This window comes from Epinephelus lanceolatus, chromosome 17 (assembly GCF_041903045.1).
Source record: "Epinephelus lanceolatus isolate andai-2023 chromosome 17, ASM4190304v1, whole genome shotgun sequence".
NCBI lineage: Eukaryota > Metazoa > Chordata > Actinopteri > Perciformes > Serranidae > Epinephelus > Epinephelus lanceolatus.
In genome coordinates this window covers 17,830,218-17,850,238 of record NC_135750.1, presented here as the reverse complement: position 1 = coordinate 17,850,238, position 20,021 = coordinate 17,830,218, and the positions used below count along the sequence as shown (strand labels likewise).

The window sequence follows — 20,021 nt, the reverse complement described above, 5'->3', positions numbered from 1 at the left end:
TGCCCTGTAAGTGAACAAGCTGACTAAGAAAACTCTGACTCTGCTTTACTTTGTGCTGAATGCATGAAATCCCTTATGTGCGAGCCAGTTCGGAGATAATCCATGCAGCTTGTTATAACTGTGGTACCAGGTATCCAGCATGGGTTGCGGAGATTTATGGTCTTCCAATAAAATGGCCTTTATACCTTCCAAAAGTCATACCCTCATGGACACTGTCATACGCAATAAAACAACCTGCAGCAGTCTGAAAATTAGGACAAAATATATCCCCCATTCTGTATGGCAATTAACTTTATGCATTTGCTTGGGAAGGATCCAGGATTACAGTCAGATTTAATTTGCGTCCAAGTTTGCCGGCTGGAAAAGTTTTCTGTGCTCTGAGGGATGTTGAAAGTGAAAGGTGAAGCCCCCTGGCTGCAGTTAGCGCATCAATACAGTGATACAATATTCACTTTGTAGATATTTCTGTGTGAAACAGGTGTTTGAAGTTCAGCATGTCACATAAGCCATTAAATAGCTATTTGAAATCACTGGACGAAGGCTACTTCTTTCAATGATTACACCATACAGCGGATAATGGCAGGACTTACCCTCTGAATTTAACGGCATATATGGGCCTATTAGCATATCTTTCCCTTTGAATTTCAACAAAGGTGTCACATTTGATGCCAGCTACCATGTAGTGCACAGCCCATTAGACTGCAGTGGCACCAACATATCTCCAAACTGGATTACTTGACATCCAAGAGCAAGCAAATTGATTTTTCAACCTCTAATCCTTTGTAAATCTTAAACCTTGGAGGTAAATGGACTGGGATGAATTTGATCATTATGTAAGAATGAATAAAGGCTTAATGGCGACTTAAAGGGCTTAGGGTGAAGAGATTACTGTTGAGAAATGAAGGTGTTGAATGAAGACAGGGGGTGAGGTATCAAGAAAGCAGAAGGGGGGGGGGGATTCTGTTATTGAAGGATGAACACCTGAGACAAATGAAAGGAGCAACAGAGTACACATTACGATTCATTCCCACTCTCACCGACCCGTTGATCCAGCCTTATCAGCTGTTGGAATTAAGTTGCCTCATCAATAAAACTGTCATCACATTTAGCCACAGCAATTAAACAGATGGATGATTCCATAAAAGCAATTGTTACAGGAGTTACTGACTGGAATATTAATAAAAAAGACAAATATGACATATCAAAAACTGGTTGCGTGTCTGGGGAGTTTTCCTGCCTATTGCCCGATGCATTATGGGCCAGGCTCCAGCACGGCTTTCCATCGTGAGGAGGAATAAGCGATGAAAAATGAAATGTTTAAATGTTCTTCTTTTGGTGGTACTTTCTGATGCTGCTTTAAAGGGTCAGCCCACCCAATAAACATAAGACATTTTCCCACTTAACTCTTAGCGGCATCTAAAACGTAAGTTGCAGGCTGTAAAACAATAAGTTCAGGGTAAGTACAGCTTCAGAATTAAGTTAGGGTTAAGACCTTTTTTAGACTTTCCAAACAAACCTGAAGAAAATACAAAACCTGACCTGACTATTTTCTGGCGCATGCTCTGCTGCAACGGCACACAGTCAGTCAGTGTTATGTTGTGTATGCTGCCCTGAAACCAGCCTGACTGATGATGTGTGAAAACAATTATCCCCATGGGGACATTAAAGAACCTAACCTAACCTAAACATAAACCTACATCAATTCCATATGGTTAGGGGTGGGACTGACCAGAAGCGACGCGATTACATTATCACGATACAATTCCACTGCTCTGATTCCCATTATGCCGAGTCTGAAAAACCTTTCACAAAAAAAAAAAAAAGCTTAATTGTTATTTCCTCATGTCATCCATGAATGTATAAGAGAGAGAACTGAATACAGCGTTGGAGGCAGGACTCCGTTTATCCCTATGAAGGTTGCTCAGTGGCACATGAGGTCAAAAAAGTTCAACTGCCACATATAAAATTATACCCAGATGATCTGTGCTGCTTCCGCATCATTGGACCCATGAAGCAGGCAAACCAGAGACTCCAGCCAGCTGAGCCGGCTACTTTCAGTCTAGCAAATTGAATGGGAATACATTTATTTAATCGTGCAGCTGTTCTGGACTTTCCAAAATGTTATCAGACTGAGTGGATGAAATTCTGATAGACAGACGTCTCTTTCACAATGTAAGTCTATGGGAGAAAGTCTTTTTGGCCCAATGGCATCACAGGATGGTCTCTGAAGTCGTAATTCCATTGTGTGGCCACTACAAAAACTTGTTTCAAAGCCTGGTGCACGGCCTGGGGGCCTGATCGTCAGGGTACAGTGACAGCTGGTTAGCAATGGATGGATTTTCAGCTCTGAGCATCCCAACCAGAACAAAATATGAGTGTTGCTAGTTTCGCTATCCTAATCTTCATAACATTAATGCGAGAGGCATTTGGTAAATTACTTTAAAAAAGAAAGTTTAAATACCAATTTAAGGCCCTAATTTTAAATAAATAAATTCAGTTCCTTTAAGATAAGAGTTTAGAGATGCCAAACTCTCCGCACACTTGAGAGGAACTGCAAAATGTGCTCCATTGTTGATATAAATGTAATTCATTATAGCATCTTTAACAATAAACATGTAAATTTCACATTTTCAACAGGACAAAGAAGATTTTTTGTAATGATGATATTCAAATTAGTGACAACTGATGACAATAAATGTCACTGCTAAGACAAATTAATTGAAAGAAGAAGGATGAGAACACCTGCCTACCAGATATTAACACCACAGAAGTGTTAACAGTGTGACAACTAACACCTTTCAAGGAATAGAAAAAAACAGCTTAGTTCAAAGACCCCAGGGGACGGTATAGCATAAAATATGAAACTTCACTTGATAAAACCACCACATTAAACAGCATCATTTAACACCTTTAATAAAGAAAGAATTGTCTATTTCTATTACATTGTTTATGGCCTTGCGACTCACTCCGCAGCAACAAAAGCCTGCAGGGAAGCACATCCTCGTATACTTCAATACCACCTCAGTGAGACACGTAATGTACAGAGGCTTTTGTCTGCCACATCAATTTATATCACTTCATTAACAAAGGCAACATTTCCTCGTAGACCAGATGTTGTGCTGAAGCTAGGTTGTTTGAAGTCAGAGCTGTTGGCTCTCACATGGATAGCAGGTCACCGCAATCATGAATTATAAAGCGACTTCACGATATCACTCCGCACAAAAAAAAACTATTGGTGTCCTAATAAAGCCTAGAATACAAAACAAGGAGGGGTTAAATCGCAGTGAATAAATGTTCTTCGGTTATTGCTTTAAGCAGTTTTAGGGTTTTAATTTGACTTTGTTTTAAAAACATGTCATTCTAGAAGTAATGAAGTCCAGCTACAATGTGACTGATGGCAACACACTGTTACCTTGGCAGACAGTAATGCCATTGATCTGTGAACATCAAATAACCAGCTTTTTAGATGGACAGAGAACAGATACTCCATGTTACAGCCACGGCTTTCAAACACAACAGACTGACTTTATTGGACTCGTCATGTCGAGACAACAGCCCCGTGTGGAAGTAGCAGCTTGGTTGACAAGTCATCTGAAACGGCTTTCCTTCGGGCTTCTGCTCTCGCATCATTTGCTTCTCCACCATAAATGAAAGTCAAGGCTAGTTCAGCAGCTAGAGTACGGCGGCCTGCTGAGCTTGGAAGCTTCAGCGTGCACAAGGAGGGGGTCTGATCAATGCAGGCAAGATTAGAGAGCAAGAGGCTACGGTTTTTCAACCCAACCAAAAAGTTGCGCCCACTGTGTGAGGATGTGTTTTTTTTTCCAAACTACTTTTAACTCTTCAGCACTCCGTTTTAAAGTGCTGAGTGCGACGGGGGAAGATTAGTTGCATGTTGACAAACTAAAAGCTCCCTGGACTCTTTAATAAACTACATTTTCTCTGACATAAATAAGGTAAAACAGCTGATTAGATAAATATGCAGGGGATGGATTTCTCTCTAACCCATATGTCTCCTTATAGGCTCACCGATGGTGTTTGAAACCTCCTGTTTTTGCATCACTATAAATCCGAGGAGGAAACTTCAGTGAGTAAATCAAAGTTAGGGTTTTGAGTGTGAGGCTTTTCTTACAGCAGCCAGATGGTGTTACTCATACTGTAGAAATGAGTAATGCAGGTGGCCACTGTAAAATGAAAGAGTGACAAAACACGAAATGAGGTGGCGACTGAGCAACGGCCAAAAACAGAATATTTACGACAACAACAACAACAACAACAACAACAACCACCAACGAGTGTTTCTGATTCATAGATGGAGACACTGACTAAATTGGTTTAAATTTAAAACACACCAACAAGCTGAGGCCTTTGAAACAGAGCTGCACAGTGTATTGAGATTATATCAATACCATGATGGCACCAGATATCGTCTTAGATTTTGGATATAATACCATTGTAGTGTTTTTTTCCTGGTTTAAAGGCTGCATCAAAGTAAAGTGATGACATTTTCTGAACTTTCTGAGACTGTTTTTTGCTGTTTTATCCTTTGCCTTTACCCACTTAGTCATTATATCCATATCATTGATGTCAGAGCCATTTCTAGCAAGTCCTAGTGTCCTATTATTTATTGAGTCACTCTAATGCGCCACTTGACCTGGCATCTCGGGAACCTTTAATTACAGGCAGGTGGGCTGAAGCAAATGTGGAGCATGGAAGATGCCACAGTCTTGGTTAATATTAGTTTTTATTGTATGATGAAGTCATTTAACATGCTGTTGATCTAAACCTTGTTTTTGTAACGGCCTGTTTATTTGGGGAATGTTTGTTCTGGGATTTTGTTTTCATTTTTTTAATGCAACAGCCAAGACAACCAATTAGCGTCATCTTGCAACTCTCCACATATCCTGAAAATCAGTCAAATCTAAAACCAACTGAAGCACCAGGGTCATCAAACAGTGAGTTCATCATGGCGTCTGTGGGCAGCTATATTTGAACTTATTAGGAAGCTGCAGTAATTGATGTTTATTTAACAAAAATGCGTATATTTAATATATATAAATGTGTATATTTTACGGAAGCACAGATAGTCCACCCACAACGGAGTCCTGCATTGGGTTGGGTACACGGAGGTAACTGGAGGGTGACTCGCAAAGACGGTGATTCATGGTTGGTATTTGGTCTTAATTTATTTCCAGGTTCAGTTATGGGTGGGAAAAAGAACATGCAGGTTGTGGATGGGGGGGGTGTTGGATGATAAATGTATAAAAATCAAATGAGAGTGATGATGATTTAATGTTTTCACATTTGAATTCTCTGACTGCTGACTTTGTGTCTTCAGCGCCAGCTTGAATATGAGAGCAGCTTCAATCAGGTGCGTTACTAACAGGCACGTTAAGTGTGGAGATGTGCTGCTCAATATTACAGGAGTAAGGAGAAATATTCACTTAAGTCATGAATTACCTTCATTTTAAAATATTTAATCTTAGTTTCACATTGATGAAATGTCCCAAAGTGATCACATTAAATGTTATGCCTCACTGATTATTTGAACTAGGCATGGTTATTATATGATTTGCGGTTTCGGGTCAGGCCAAGGCTCTTGTGTTGGCAGGTTGGGTGAGGTTGCAGAATTAACTGATCATATGTGTGCGTGATGGGGCAGAGCGGTATTGGACATTGTGGTTCCAGTTTGGGAGCAGGTCTTAACATGATTAGACCAGTACAGGACACTATAGAAGTAGCTCATTAAAAAATATCATATTTGATTTTTTCCATATCGCCCAGCCTTATCTGAAAATACATTTTAAGAGATACAGCAGTACACACATACATATGCACATACAACAAAAACATGATCCTGCACAGCAGTGGTTTGATTTAGGTTTGCACAAAGAAGTGTAAACACAAAGATGTGTCTGCAACCAAATAAATAAAAATTAGAAAAAAACAAAAGGTAAGACCTCATTATGCATTGTTCCAGCCAAATTAACTTTATCCTGGTGGATCAAATCTTTGGCTGATTTCTGTGGAATCTCTGCTCTATTAGACAGCACGCAGTGGAGAAGAAAGGAAACCCAGAGGGGGTGAACACAGCTTGCCGATAAAAGACACACTCTGCAGGATTTCAAGGCGTTAGAGATCCTCACCACAGGAAGGCTTGGTGGCTTGGCAGAGCTGAACTCAGTCTGCCAGTAGTTTCTGTGCAGTGCTGAGCTTTAAAAAAAAAAAAAAAAAGCCCCTCTGTTTATCCATGCAATGTAGGCAATGCCACATCCAGGAATTTGTAAGAAAAAAAAATGTATTTGTCTGCCGTTGTGTCGTGGTGTTACAATTCTTATCAATATGTATTTCATGAATTTATTTATGTTGCTTTAGCAGGATGTGTGATGTTCACTCCCTCAAACAATGCTAAAGCAAGTCCCCCCCCCCCCCCCCCCCTCCACAGCCTGTCCATCACAGCCACCCAGGGGAGAGGGGAGCTGGTGGGGGTCCTACTGACAGCAGTGGCCACAGGGTTGTCTGAGCATGTCAACATGCCATATGCAGGAAGCTACATGCATCACAGTGTCCAGAGCGGGGCTGTTTGTGATGGTATGCTGAGGACATAGAATCACTGTGGGGGAGGTAGGCGAGATAAAAACGGTGAAAAGGTGTTAAAGACTAAATTCAGTTTCACCATTGATCATATTAAATCTCCCGTTCCTCCCCCTAAGGTACAACATAGAGAGCCAGGGCTGAGCAGGTGTGATTACTGACAAAATGGCCCCAGCGTCAGCCAAATTAGATGTCCTGCAGGTTTCAATTTTGACAAATTGGGGTGGTAATTGAGCAAACACGGTTATAATCTTATTACTACCTCAAAGAGAAACCAAAGGGCTGCCAATCAAATTCAATTATCATAACTGATTCAAATTTAGCTCTGGTGTATTTGGGTGCAAAACATTTTTACAAATGAAAACAAAACAAATTATTTTGCTTCTTCTAAAGAGATATTTATGATTATTGATAAGGCCTACTGTCTGCATTCCCATGGCTGACTCAGGAACACTTACGGCTGTCTGACCTGTGCACATCTCTGTTCATTTTCTTCACTCAATGACTCCACTGAAAGGGGCTTTCAAATCTTTTTAAAGAAATGTTTTTTGCTTTCTTTCCAAGCAATACCACTTTTTGTCTCTGGCTTGTTTTGTATTTCCTATTAACACAAGTTTTGCTCAATATGTTGTATTTTTGTTCAAACCTACTTTCTCCTGCACATATTTAACCATATCCTCTGTTTAATATTTTTATAATGTGAGACACATTATACTTTAAGGGTTATCTTGGCCAGCTTCGCACTCAAAATAACAACAAATTGGTTGTGTTTCCACACTGCTGCTGAATATTTTGGGTAAATTTATACTGAAAACACAACAAGCAGCAAGCAGCAAAGCGAGGCTCCCCAGAATAATTACATTTCTTTGCGGCCAGGAGATGTGTTTGTGTGTTTCAGGCTGTTAACTATATTTTACTTTTTAATTTGCTGTACCTATCTGCATCCTTAATAATGCTGGAATACAAACATTTTCTACGTTTTTAATTCCTACAAATTCAAATTGATATTAACGTGGTTTGAATATAATGCACACTGGCAAGATTTTTGTCTTTATCAGATGCAGCGAGTCAAAATTCACTTTGCTTTAAATTAATCTTTTGTGTTATGTTACAGAAAGGAAACTTCCCACTGATTGTTCTGACTGAAGAGATTCAGATATCCTTTAAGCCATGATGCACAGTGACTGCAGAACATATTGGATACAGTAATTTCAGTTGCACTCTTGTTGCTTTTGTGCAGTTGCGTTGACAGACTCGAGGTAAATCCCTGTAATTAACATCTCATAAAGAGCTAGAATCAAATTTTCCTCCATCCTGAAATAACCCTTGTTCTGTTTGATCTTTAACTGATTCTTTACGCCTTTATGCCTTGCAAACTTAAGTGTGTCTGGATGATTACAGCAGTAACATTTGTCTAAGGCTACAGCCACACCAATAAGTTTTCATTGTCCATACATGTAAACATTAAAGCACTGTTCCAAAAATAATCTCTATCTAAACGAATACAAATGAAAAAAATTCACACCACATGACCTCTCAGGTACACTGGTCATGCCCGTGCAGGTGCAAACACGAAGCAAATTTTCTACTCTGTGGTCGGTTGCTTAGCTACAGAAAATTTTACGGAGGAAAAGTAACATCTGACATTTCTTTTCTTGGACCAACAATGAGGTGAGGCAGCCAAGGCAGCAGAAAACATAGATTAGGAGTCATTGCAAAGAAAATACGGTGACGTATCAGAGCAGTACTGGGAGCTGGGAGCATTATCCATCGCTGAAGGAAGCCATGGCGGTGGGAAAGGAGTAACTTTACCCACACAAGAAGGTCAAAATCACTAAGCTATAATGTTTGGGCTTGACAGGTTATGAACATTGGTGGGAATCTCCAAAGGCCCCATGATACAATATTATCACGATACTTAAGTCACGATAAATTATTATTGCCATTTTAAATGTTTTGCAATATGCTGAGTGTTGTAATAAAATATATTGTGATTTTTACTTTCTTTCAACTGCAAATTATGTCCCCAAAGGAAAGCTTTGTCTTTGATTTTTCCGATAACAGAGATTTTTAGTCTGTTCAGCTCACTTCAATCATTTTTATGGCAGCAAAATGTATCTAGTAAACTAAAAAAATCAATTGATTTTATTATTCTAGTACGCTACCAAAAGTTAAAGTTGCATTTGCAATATCAATAATTCAAAAAGACTAATAAAAAAGTGATACTTGGTGTCCGTGTAGCGATACAATATTGCCACGTGAAATATCATAACACTATGCAGTATCGATTTTTTCCCCACCCCTTGTCATGAATGATAAGACACAATTGGAAAGAAAACATCAGAGTCTGCATCATCATTTTCAAAGGTCAAGGTTTTTAAACTAGAACAGGGTTGGCAGCGTTCTCAGAGGCCTTCAAGAGGTTCAGAAATGTCGATGTAGTGTGGACATGAGGCACAAACGTAGCAAAATAAATGCATTTCAAAACAAAAACATATTAATGTGGATTTAGTTTTAGTAACACCAAAGTGTAATCTTCCATTGATTTTTTTTCTGATGTGTAGTTGAGGTACGGCAGCTTCCTGACTCTCCACAGCACTGTGGTGATTAATGATTAAATAAAACTGAATCATTTTAGCAGAATACAATAGATAATTGCACTGAATGGACAGGACTGACAGCTTGCTCATCTCACAGTACAAGGCTAACAGACAGAAAGACCCAGCACAGGAACATGAAAGATAACAGACTCCAGTAATGCTCAGAGATGTTGTTTTTTCACTCAAGGAATTTGAGTAAAATCTCAAAGTGAAACTAGAGAAATCCACTGAAGTCAATGTTTTATCCATCGTTCAGTCAGTGAGTCACAGAAGCAACCAGGAGTTTGGATGAAACCGCGTACCTGGCCTGGTGCCAATATGAAGAGGCAGATGAGGAGAAGCTCCGCACCAGCCTATCAAGCAAACAAGGGCTGTGAGGAGGAGGAGGAGGAGGAGGAGGAGAAGGAGGCCCTCTAGAAAATGGAGGAGCTGAAATTACTACAAAACATGGACTTGAGTACCTGTGAGTAGGGCAAAACATTCAATGACTATAAGATGGAGGAAACACTTCAAGCTGCTCCTCAAGGTTGCTTAAAAAAATGTATTTATTTCTGAGAGAAGAAAGCCCTTTGCCAAAGATGGAGAAACACAACATATGCTCCAGACACAGGTTTTGAGTACACAGGTGCGGCCATTCAACTCAAGGTATAAAAAAATTATAAAGCCCCATCACGACGAGAATGGAGAGTCCTTCATAAAAAGTCACAGTGAATACTGAAGAGCATGGTGAAGATCAAGGCCAGTGAGAAGTAGACACAGTCTCTACATCAACAACTTGATTATTCGAGGACAAAAACTCAAAGAAATGACCTGAATTCTGTAGGGAACGTCGTCGTCATGGCCTAAGATGCAGAAGAAGAAGAAAAAGGAGAGGAAGATAGTGTCCACTTCAGACTCTGACGACTTCATGCTTCTGAACACAATTAGGACACAAGTACCTTTTCATTTGGTTAAGTATCTATCACCTGTGATGTCTAATAAATAATACAGCGTGCTGCCTGTATCTCTTCTGTGGAGAATTTTAAGTGATTACCATTATACGTGTGGCATTTAAAACAGCTGGATAGGGAAAAAACAAAATAGGACAGATGTGTTCAAGGTCGCGAGGGGCTGGGGCCTATCCCAGCATGCACTGGACAACACCCAGGACGGTTTGACGGTCTCACAGGGCTAACACAGAATGACAAATACTTTCACACCTGCAGGCAATTTAGACTTTCTGATTCAGCTTACCTGCATGTGTTTGGACTGTGAGAAGAAGCTACAGCACCTGAATAAAAAGTCGAACATGCTAACCAGGGATATGACTTGTTTAAAAGTTCAAATAAATTCAACCTAACGTCACTCATGCAAATTTAAACGCAACCCACGTAGCCTAATCCTAAAACATGTTGTGGAATTAAAAATGTTCTGCTTATTTGCACTGCCTCCTTGGTATCACAAGCTAATCTCCCTGTTCATGACAACGGCATGGGGGGTGAACTTTTATATAACTCACCTATTTTCATTTTAATGAGGTTTAAAGTTAAGCATAATCAAGGGCATGGCCAATTTGTGTGACATGCTGTCTGCAAGGTGTCTCCACAGTCTATGAGTCAGATCAAAATATGGTCAGATCTGGCTCCAAAAAAACAAGATGGTGAAGACCAATATGCCAAACTCGTGGCTCCAAAATGGGAGTCCATAAACCAGTGGATGTTGTCACAGTGGCTACAACCAATATTTTTATACAGTCTATGCACTGTTTTGTTTATATGAGATTTAACCCAAAAATTCAGAATAATTGCTGTTAGATGTTGTGTTTGAAGGGGGTCACAACGCCTGATTATTTACCTGAACTATCAACAATGAACGATCTGGCTGTTAGACAATCGGCGGAATGTCTTCTGGCCTTCTTGTTTAACTAACTTTATCGGAAATGTCAATGTCAACTTGGGGTTCTGTGTAAACGTTCAGTGAGATCATCCACGTCATGACTGGTCCATTGATCCATATAGTGTGAACTTAGTGACGAACGTAGTGAGAGTAAACACCAGGGCTGTGCCTAACTCAGAATTATGTTATGTTAATCAAATTTGGCCATTCAATATGGATATTGGACGATTACATTTTTCCAGAGAAAGTTTCAAAGTTTGAACGGGCTCAGCGGAACATTCAGTGTGACAGCTGCATTGATGTAATATAGTAAACAAGCTAATGGCGCTAACAAGGTATTGGAAATGTGCCTTCTTTGCCGACAAACAAAGCCTAAGACTGGTTCGTATTAAGTACCTGTAAGCTGTAAATTCACCACCTCTAAGCAGAGGAAAGAAGTTATTGTTATTTCGGAGCCTTACGGTGCAAAGTTTCTCCTCCTCTGTGCCATCACATCTGCAGCTGTCTACCAAAGAGTGGCGTGAATGTTAAGAACGCGCACTCTGCAGCTTAGTCTGGGGAATAAAATGTCCACTGTACACTGCACAGCACACTGACTGAAGCTGCTCTACTTGAAGTGACTTGTCGATTGAGGGGTCTCTGACTGACAATTCAAAGCTCTGACTTTCAAGGCGCAGCCCTAGAAAACACGCATTTAAAACAATGTAAATTCATTTAACACATCAGCAAAATGAATACAATACACAATATAAATGAAATCATACAGTCACTCTCTGCCCACTCTTGAGGCAGTTGTATTTTAGAAAGTCAGAATACATCCTCACTTTAGCTTCAGTTTTTCCACCTATGCTTTATCCAAAAATCCAAAATGCTTCTTTACATTACTTCATAGATGGCTTGGTATCATGATTATTCATTCATCAGCACGGCACGCTAGTTCAGTCAATTTTGCATTTGAGAATATAACAATAGCCTAGTGTAATCTATAGATAGGGCAAACAAGCAAAGAGTGGGCCAGCAGACAGTTTCTATGAACGCCCACTGACGAAGTACAAGGCACAGCCTGTTGCAGTTATAAAACCCAACAAAATTAAATATGCCTTGCTGTGCACTAAATAACCTTCAGACATTTAGGCTCTTACATTTCCTGTGGTAAAAACATGCTGTGCTCTTGACTGGCTTCTAATAAAAGCCCAGTGGATCTTTGATTAACATCCTCTGCAACACAAGTCGATTGAAATTATTTATCAACTGTCCTGCCTCCTGTAGTTAAACCATTCATGGCAGCAAGGATGCTACATGACAGCTTTGAATAAAGTAAAAACATCTCATCTCGGTAATGCTGTAGGCTTAGTTTATCAAAATATCATATATTTTTAATTACAAATTCTTTCACTGTAATCAAATCTTTAAAGCACGCTGGTTAATTTATGCAGTTTAAATCTTTAAATTCAGTATCGATATTATATTAATAAAGTGATATGAGACAAAATATTAGCTTAGATTTTGGATACCGTACTGTAATATCATTAGAGTTGTCTCTTCCCAGTTTGAAAGGCTGCATTACAGTGCAGTGATGTAATTCTCTGAACTTACCAGACTGTTCTTTTATTTGCCTTCACCCACTTAGTCATTATATCCACATTACTAATGATTATTTATCAAAAATCTCATTGTATTCATACTTTGTGAAGGCTTCAAATGTCAACCCTACAATATCATCTCAATATCAATAGAGGTATTTGGTTACATAAAAAGAAAAAAAAAGACAAATTGTGATATTTGATTTTCTCGATATTGCCCGCCCTAGTGAGAGGACTTTTGGCATTTAAATGTTACATGTGATGGACCTGGCCAACACATTCTCACTCCAACCTCATCACATATCAAAGTTTGGTTCATGGACTTTGCACATCCAGATACGACGTTCAAGGTTCAAGGTTCAAGGTTCAAGGGTGCGTTGGTTGTTGACGTTCTAGGATGACATGTCAAGTCTTACCTGTTACATGCTCTGTCCTCTTTCAGGATACACTTGTGTTTTCACAGGAAATTTAACATCTACTTATAGTCCCTTTCAAAATAAACTCACTACATCAGTACAACAACGCAAATTGACTTATTTTATCTCCAACAACTGACGCACATGGTTGGGTTTAGGCAACAAAAGCACGTGGTTAGGTTTAGGAAAAAAGAACATGGTACTGCTTTAGAATCACACTGGATGTGAACACTGCTCTCCTGGGTGAAAGTTAGTATTTGTTGGACCCATCTACCACCACTCCCACCAGACCTTTATTGTCTTAACTTTCATTCTTGTCCAGCCAAATTTCCCCCACAACGCCAAGCACCATTAAAGTATAACGGCATGTATCATGCTGATGTTAAAGGACAGCTTTTTCGTCAGTGTCTGACACCACAAGTCACTGCCCAAGAGCCAGATTTCGACGACTTCAGAGTAAGAACAGGTTGACTTGGCCCAGGTTGTGCTGCTCATGTATTAGCATCCATACAGGCCTGTTTTTCTATCTAGGTAGCCAGGGGGCTGCCATCTTTGTTTTGATTTGTAAAAGAGGTGCAACTTGCGAAACACTAAAAATCATTTTGCCATTGGAATATATTTTTCATGTAGATAGTTAGAGGAGTCTTTGAGGATTCTGTTTATCATCAGAGAGGAGGTCAGTGATTTTATTTGAGCTTCTGGGTTTTTCAAATACCACAGGTCAACTTATGGTCACTTCTGTGACCCAAATGTTTACACATATACAAGAAGCACAAACTCGGGCTACTGACGGACAGTAACCACAGGAATCAATGTGGTAGCAACAGATTGGGCACTCTTTTATATTTCTTTGGTTTTCATGTTGATTGAAAAGCTAAAATGACACTGCAGCTTAGTTTTCACATCGTGATAATTGGACAAATGATAAAAGAACAGTAACATCCAACAACTAGGCTTCAGCAGCAAATGACTGGCAAAATAAAATCTGGAATTGGACAGGAAAACCAAATATCAAAGTCAGTAGCAAGCTCAGACAATGTGCCTCACAGTATGCACAAATTGGCTGATGTTCTGTAGATCCACAACTAAACCAATTATCAGATTTCAGAATTTGCAACAAACACATCATAGTAGGCTGCAGTATATAGATAACTAACAAATGTCTGCTTTTTTTAGTGTGAAAACTTGATTTCATGAAGTCAACATGTGAGAAATGCCTGAAGTGTGGAACCACAGCAGCACTTTCCCACACAAACTGAGTCATGTTATCAAGCCAGAGGAGATAGTACGAACATGAACAGTGCAAGCATTCAGCAGCCCATAAACCCTTTCTTCTTTCTTTGAATTTGTTGGCCAATGCATCTACTTAAACATTTTACAAATTGTCTCCCTCTTCTTATTTGGCCTGTAAGATAAGGTTGCCTATTGATGTGTGACTGGCTGCTAAGCCTCTTTCAAATCTTCTCATACAGCCAGGGAAGCTAATTGCAGCCATTATGACTGAACTGTAACTGTTCACAAGTTAAACAAAGACGTTTATCTTGGAAAAGGGAAATTGGCCACTTTTGAAACAGATTACTACTTTAAATAGATTTTTGCACCAGCTGGAAAATCTGTGTGTTTCCTTGGTGACCACCTGGCCTACACCTACACACAGAGAGAGGGTGTGGCACGTTGCAGAAGTGGGAACACACACACATTGCATTGTCAGTAGGCGGGATGAGACTCTGTGTCATCGGGGGGAAAAATTCTCAAGGCAGGACTTGAAAGTTCATCATGTAAGTGTGAAAAAGATGATGCCAAATCCTGACGATAATGTTGCTAATTAAAAACAATTTTTCCAAATATGTGATAATACTTTGGACTTTATGACTTACTGAACCTTACACAGTGTCCCAGGGTAACACAACTCCTTTGATCCAATACTTTGTTTTTTACTCTTCGAGGAAAAGCTTTTTGGAACAACATTTTTACAGGTATTGATTGGCAGAGGATGTGGCTTTTACCACATAAATTCTTTATCACCAATAAAAAGTACATAAAAGTTTTACACAATATAAATCCTACGAAATTTTTATTTCTCCAAATTGTTAGACACTGAATACAAGTGTCATTTTTGCAATGATCAACCAGAATCTTTAACACGTTTATTTTACCATTGCAAACACTCATTCATTTTCTGAAACTGCTTATCCTGTTAGGGGTCGCAGGGGGGCTGGAGCCTATCCCAGCTGACATTGGGCTAGAGGCAGGGTACACCCTGGACAGGTAGCTAGACTATCACAGGGCTGACACATAGAGACAGACAACCATTCACACCTACGGACAATTTAGAGTCACCAATTAAGCTGCATGTCTTTGGACTGTGGGAGGAAGCCGGAGTACCCTTTGCAAATAATCAGGTCTCCTTTGAGGGACTATATATTGTATAAAATTAAGTAATTGACTGTAAGGATGTCACTGTAACTTTTGAGCACGATAAATGTTACGATAAGCTCATGATAAATGTTTTAATAATGTATGGTAAATCTTACATACGTAGATGCAGAGTAAGTAAGATTGTTCCCACTTTCTTTGGGTTTCTTTGCATATTCAAAGAGCAGCCTGCGTTGAAATCAAATAAATTAAACTGTTAAATTGTGTAATAAACTCTTCCTCAAAGAATAATTTAACTTTTGTTTTTCCCTTCTTATTCAAGTATATTATTAAATTTAATTGATCACATTTCCCATTTTCGTAGCACTCATTGTGTAAACACTTAAGCTTGTATTTATGCTATTGATCTAAGCACATATGTTGTATATTTGACTGTTGATGTCAATAAAGATTTACAAAAATATATATATTGTTTTTTTAATTGAAGGTAAATTGTTTCAATTAAAAGGAATAGTTTGACATTTTGCGTAATACACTAATTTGCTGTGTTGCCGAGAGGCATATGAGAATATCGATACCACTCTCATGTCTGTATGTTACATATGAAGCTAAAGCTAGTGGGTGATTAGCTTATAGCTTAGCATGATAAATGTAAACAGGTGGAAACAGCTAAAAAAGTCAAGAAATAAACCACCACCAATGCTGCTTTTGTTAAACAAAATTTAAAATGTTAATTTGTACAATTTCAAGGTACCAATGGGCAAATTTTGTTTCCTTTGGACAAACCAAGGTTAGCCAAATCCCCCATGCACCAAGTGTTAATGCTAAGCTAAGCTAATCAACTGCTGCATGTAGCTTCATACACATATTTACTATTTATGAGAGGCAAGAAAGTAAATAAGTGTATTTCCCATGATATGAAACTACTCCTTTAAAGAGGCATTCGTTTTAAAAACATAACTCCCCAAGCTGTTGGGGTTTATTTTGGCACATTTTAAGTATTTATTTGCTTCTGTTTTACCAACTAAGAGTCAAATTTGTACAAATATTTAATGTTTCAAAGGATTTTAGGGTCTGCTCTGGTTGGCTGCTTAAGATGCATTTGACTGCAGCATTGTTATAACCCCCCTTATGAAATGGGATGGTCTTGCTGAAGGTGTTTTAAATCATTAATACATGACTGGGACTTGATCTCATGCTGTTATCGGTCTACGTGCTGCTTGGATGATGTCATTGTGTCAATTTTCCACTGCTCGGCAGATGACACACAATTACTCAAATTATATGAAAGACAAGCAAGACATAAATATTTTTGCTAAGCCCCGAGGCCAAAAGAGATGCACCATCCAAGAATCTTGGATCTGTGGCTCCCCAGATCAAGCCTCAGCCCTCTTTGATAGTGTGTTCGACTTTGCACTCAGCATTAAATCACACCTCCAAATCAGCTTCTTTCATCTCTGAAATATTGCCAGGGTGCAATTTAAGCCAGCAAGATGTCAAAAAGCTAATTCATGCTTACATCTCAAGCAGGGCTAGACTACAACACATTTCACTGGGCTTGCTGAAAAGTCTATTTAGGGACTACAAATAATTCAAACTGTGTCTCTTGACTCCTGATCAAAACAAGAAACAGAGAGCGTGTGAGTGTGGTTTTTTTGGCTGAACTGTACATGGCTTTTTGCGCTTATTTGAAAGTCTCTTTGCTTGTATATACAGTAAAGCTCTAAATGGCTTACATCGAAGACTCCCTGTTGTTTTGAGTGCCTTTGGATTCACTCACATCCTCCTCTGTGGGTTGTTAGATGCTCAGAACTACAGATATAAGAAAATTGGATGTTCCCAAACTGGGTTAGCAAGAGGTTAAAACACATCTATTCCTGTTAGCTTTTAACTTATCGCTCTATGTGTGCCTATATTTAATATTTTATAACATCAGCCTACTGCAATGCTTTCTGTACATTTTGCGCCAAATTCTTGTATTGCAAAGCTCATGGTATAGTCTTTGTGTGAAAAGTGTTACATAAGAAGTTATATTATTAATATTATTATGATCATTTCGTAATCATTGCGTAATGACTTTCACTTTGAGCCTTCAGCTGAGTTCAGTGAGGCGTAACCTTGAGTAGCATCATTCTCTCTGTTTTGGAGCAAGAAGACAGGTGCACAGAAAGGTTAACTGGTCTCATATAGACATGGAATATAATATGCATATAGGCAACTGACAGATAAAGAGCATGATGCTATGCAGAACATTAAAGTTATATTATTTTTACGCATTTTTTTAAAACTTCAGCCTACCTGCAAAGTCTGCTTATCAATGCACAATAGCATAGATGTTGTGTGTGCGTGTGTGTGTGTGTGTGTGTGTGCATGATAGAGACAGAGGATGAAGCAAGGCAACACTGATTCCCTGAAGCTCTGCAGCCTCTCAGCAGCCACACATTTAATCTCCATCACGTCTCGTGCACTCAGTCAAAACTAACTGCTCCAAATTACTCAAATTACCACGCAAGATGTGTGAGTCAACACTGAGTGACCACACTGCGTCAAAAGAGGTCCGTGCGTAAATCTGGAGCACATCAACTACTCACGCTGCTGTTCTGTCCGGACCAGTGCACCATCGCCTGGTTATGAGCCGTGTCCCCGGTGAGTGCAAATGTCGAACTTGTGAGCTCAAACTCCTCCTGGTCCGCAAACGAAGCGTCCTCACCGTCCTCCTCAGGTCTGAATCCGGACCAAGTCTCTGCGCTCCTCGCACTCCGCGTTCGTCTCCAACTGGCCACATCCTCGTTTACTGTCACATCAACCTGAGCCCCATTTTCAGCATAAAAACTGTCGTTTTTGCCATCACCGGGGGTATTTTCGGTTGCGTTACACCCGCTGGGAGACGCAGCAGCCTCGGGTGAAGCACTTTCAGGAAACACTTCAGGGTGGGAAAGTTTTTGCTGACCGTTCTGGACACAACTTGTGTTATTCCCCCCTAACCGTGGCTGCACTTCAGGCGAACTTTCTCTGCGTAATCCCGCAATGTTGTGCTTCTCATCCCCGCCGGCGGTGGGTTCTGCGCCCGGTGACCCCTCCGTTAATCCAACAAATTCTTCAGCTGATGCCTCGCCAAAATGAGTCAAATCCAGCTCCGAGAGTTCCCGGGGAAATGCTGTAATTAGCGGCAGCTGGCACGAGGGAATGCACCTCAGCTCCGCTTTTGTTCCGCCCAGGATGGAAGTTAGGGTGAAGAGCCAAATCCACTCAGAGAAAATGATAAAAAGGCAGTGACCGAGGCGCGTCTCCATTCTACGTTAATTCCGACTTCGGGCCGTGTTAAAAACATATCATTGTTACTCTTGTGCGTCTGTCTGTCATCACCTGGTAAAGTGGAGTCCGTGAATGTACTGTGGGGAGGTGCAGCAGCGCGCGGACAAGTGTTCCCAAGTACTGATGCAAACGATGCATCAGAGGAGGAGCTGGAGGCTGAATCCTGGACGAGAGGGGAGAGGGGCCCATACCCCCGCATCCTCATCTCAACCTGGATGAAAAAAAAGCAAAAACATGAACTGGGCGTCCTCTTAATTAAGTTATATTTCTGTAGAGACACGTGGTCCCTTGAGGGGTTTTTATTCTGTTTTTGATCAGCAGTGTGCCAGATACTACTGTGAAACATGTGCCTGGATAGTCATCTTATAGATAGGCTAATTATGCATTGGATTAAAACAATCTGAAAGGTATTCAGATGCTGGGGTCCCACGGGGAAAAGTCTGGAAACATTATTGGATGTGCCTCTGGTAGTCTTTGTACGGAAATGTTCCTGACAGGGGGCTCTATGCAATATACAATGAGGCTTTGCATTTTCCATTAGCAAAGGCCTAGGTAATCAATTAACAGGATTGCCTGTGTTCACTGTCAATTATGCCATGCAGGTAATGACTCTGTTGTGGCCCGTCTGCAAAATGGCTTGGAAATTGTTTCACTTAGATTGCAATCCTGTATTATCCATCCAACACAGCTGAGTGGAGAAAATGCATATCCCCCAACTTTTAGCTTGTTTTTTGTGAACCTTTTATTCAGGTTAATGGAGAGTTGTCTGACATAGAATAATGAGAGAGATTCAAACCAGAGGTGGGCAAGTAATCATTTTCTCTATCAAACCCCCTCTGGTCTCTGCTGTTGTGTTTAAGCACAGACGGGTATGCAGGTGCCATGCTAATAACCGAGGATCCATTGTTGCCATGCAATGCAGACACCTTGGAATATAATGTTATATTTCTCTATACGTTGGGCTTTGTTCCAGTCGGCTAATGGTAAACCATTAGGAGAACTAGAGCCTGTCCAAACCCCGTGATTAGATTCTATTTCTAGGCAACATTTAGTCAATAGGATGAGGATGCTGTTGACTGGTGACTGATGCCGAAGAGACTCCCTATATTGAGCTGTGTTCTCCCCATCGCTCTGAGCTGCGACGTGATCCTGTTCCACACACGGGTCAACTGCACAGAGACGTCTTTCATTGGCAGCCATTAGTGATGCAGTGAGCAAGAGCTGTCTCAATCTGTTTCAGTTAGCCCCCACCAGACAAGGGGAAA

The 20,021-nt window shown here is 40.1% G+C and overlaps 1 protein-coding gene across 1 annotated transcript in view; it reads right to left on the bottom strand.

Moving 5' to 3' along the window:
• The window catches only part of LOC117248704 (VPS10 domain-containing receptor SorCS1-like), a 70,826-nt gene extending 51,887 nt beyond the window's left edge, over positions 1-18,939 (bottom strand). Inside the window, exon 1 of the mRNA XM_033613924.2 lies at positions 18,033-18,939. Coding sequence (XP_033469815.2) covers positions 18,033-18,734 — 702 coding nt within the window. The 5' untranslated portion in view covers positions 18,735-18,939. The remainder of the gene's footprint in view (positions 1-18,032) is intronic.
• Between the last annotated feature and the right edge of the window lie 1,082 nt (positions 18,940-20,021).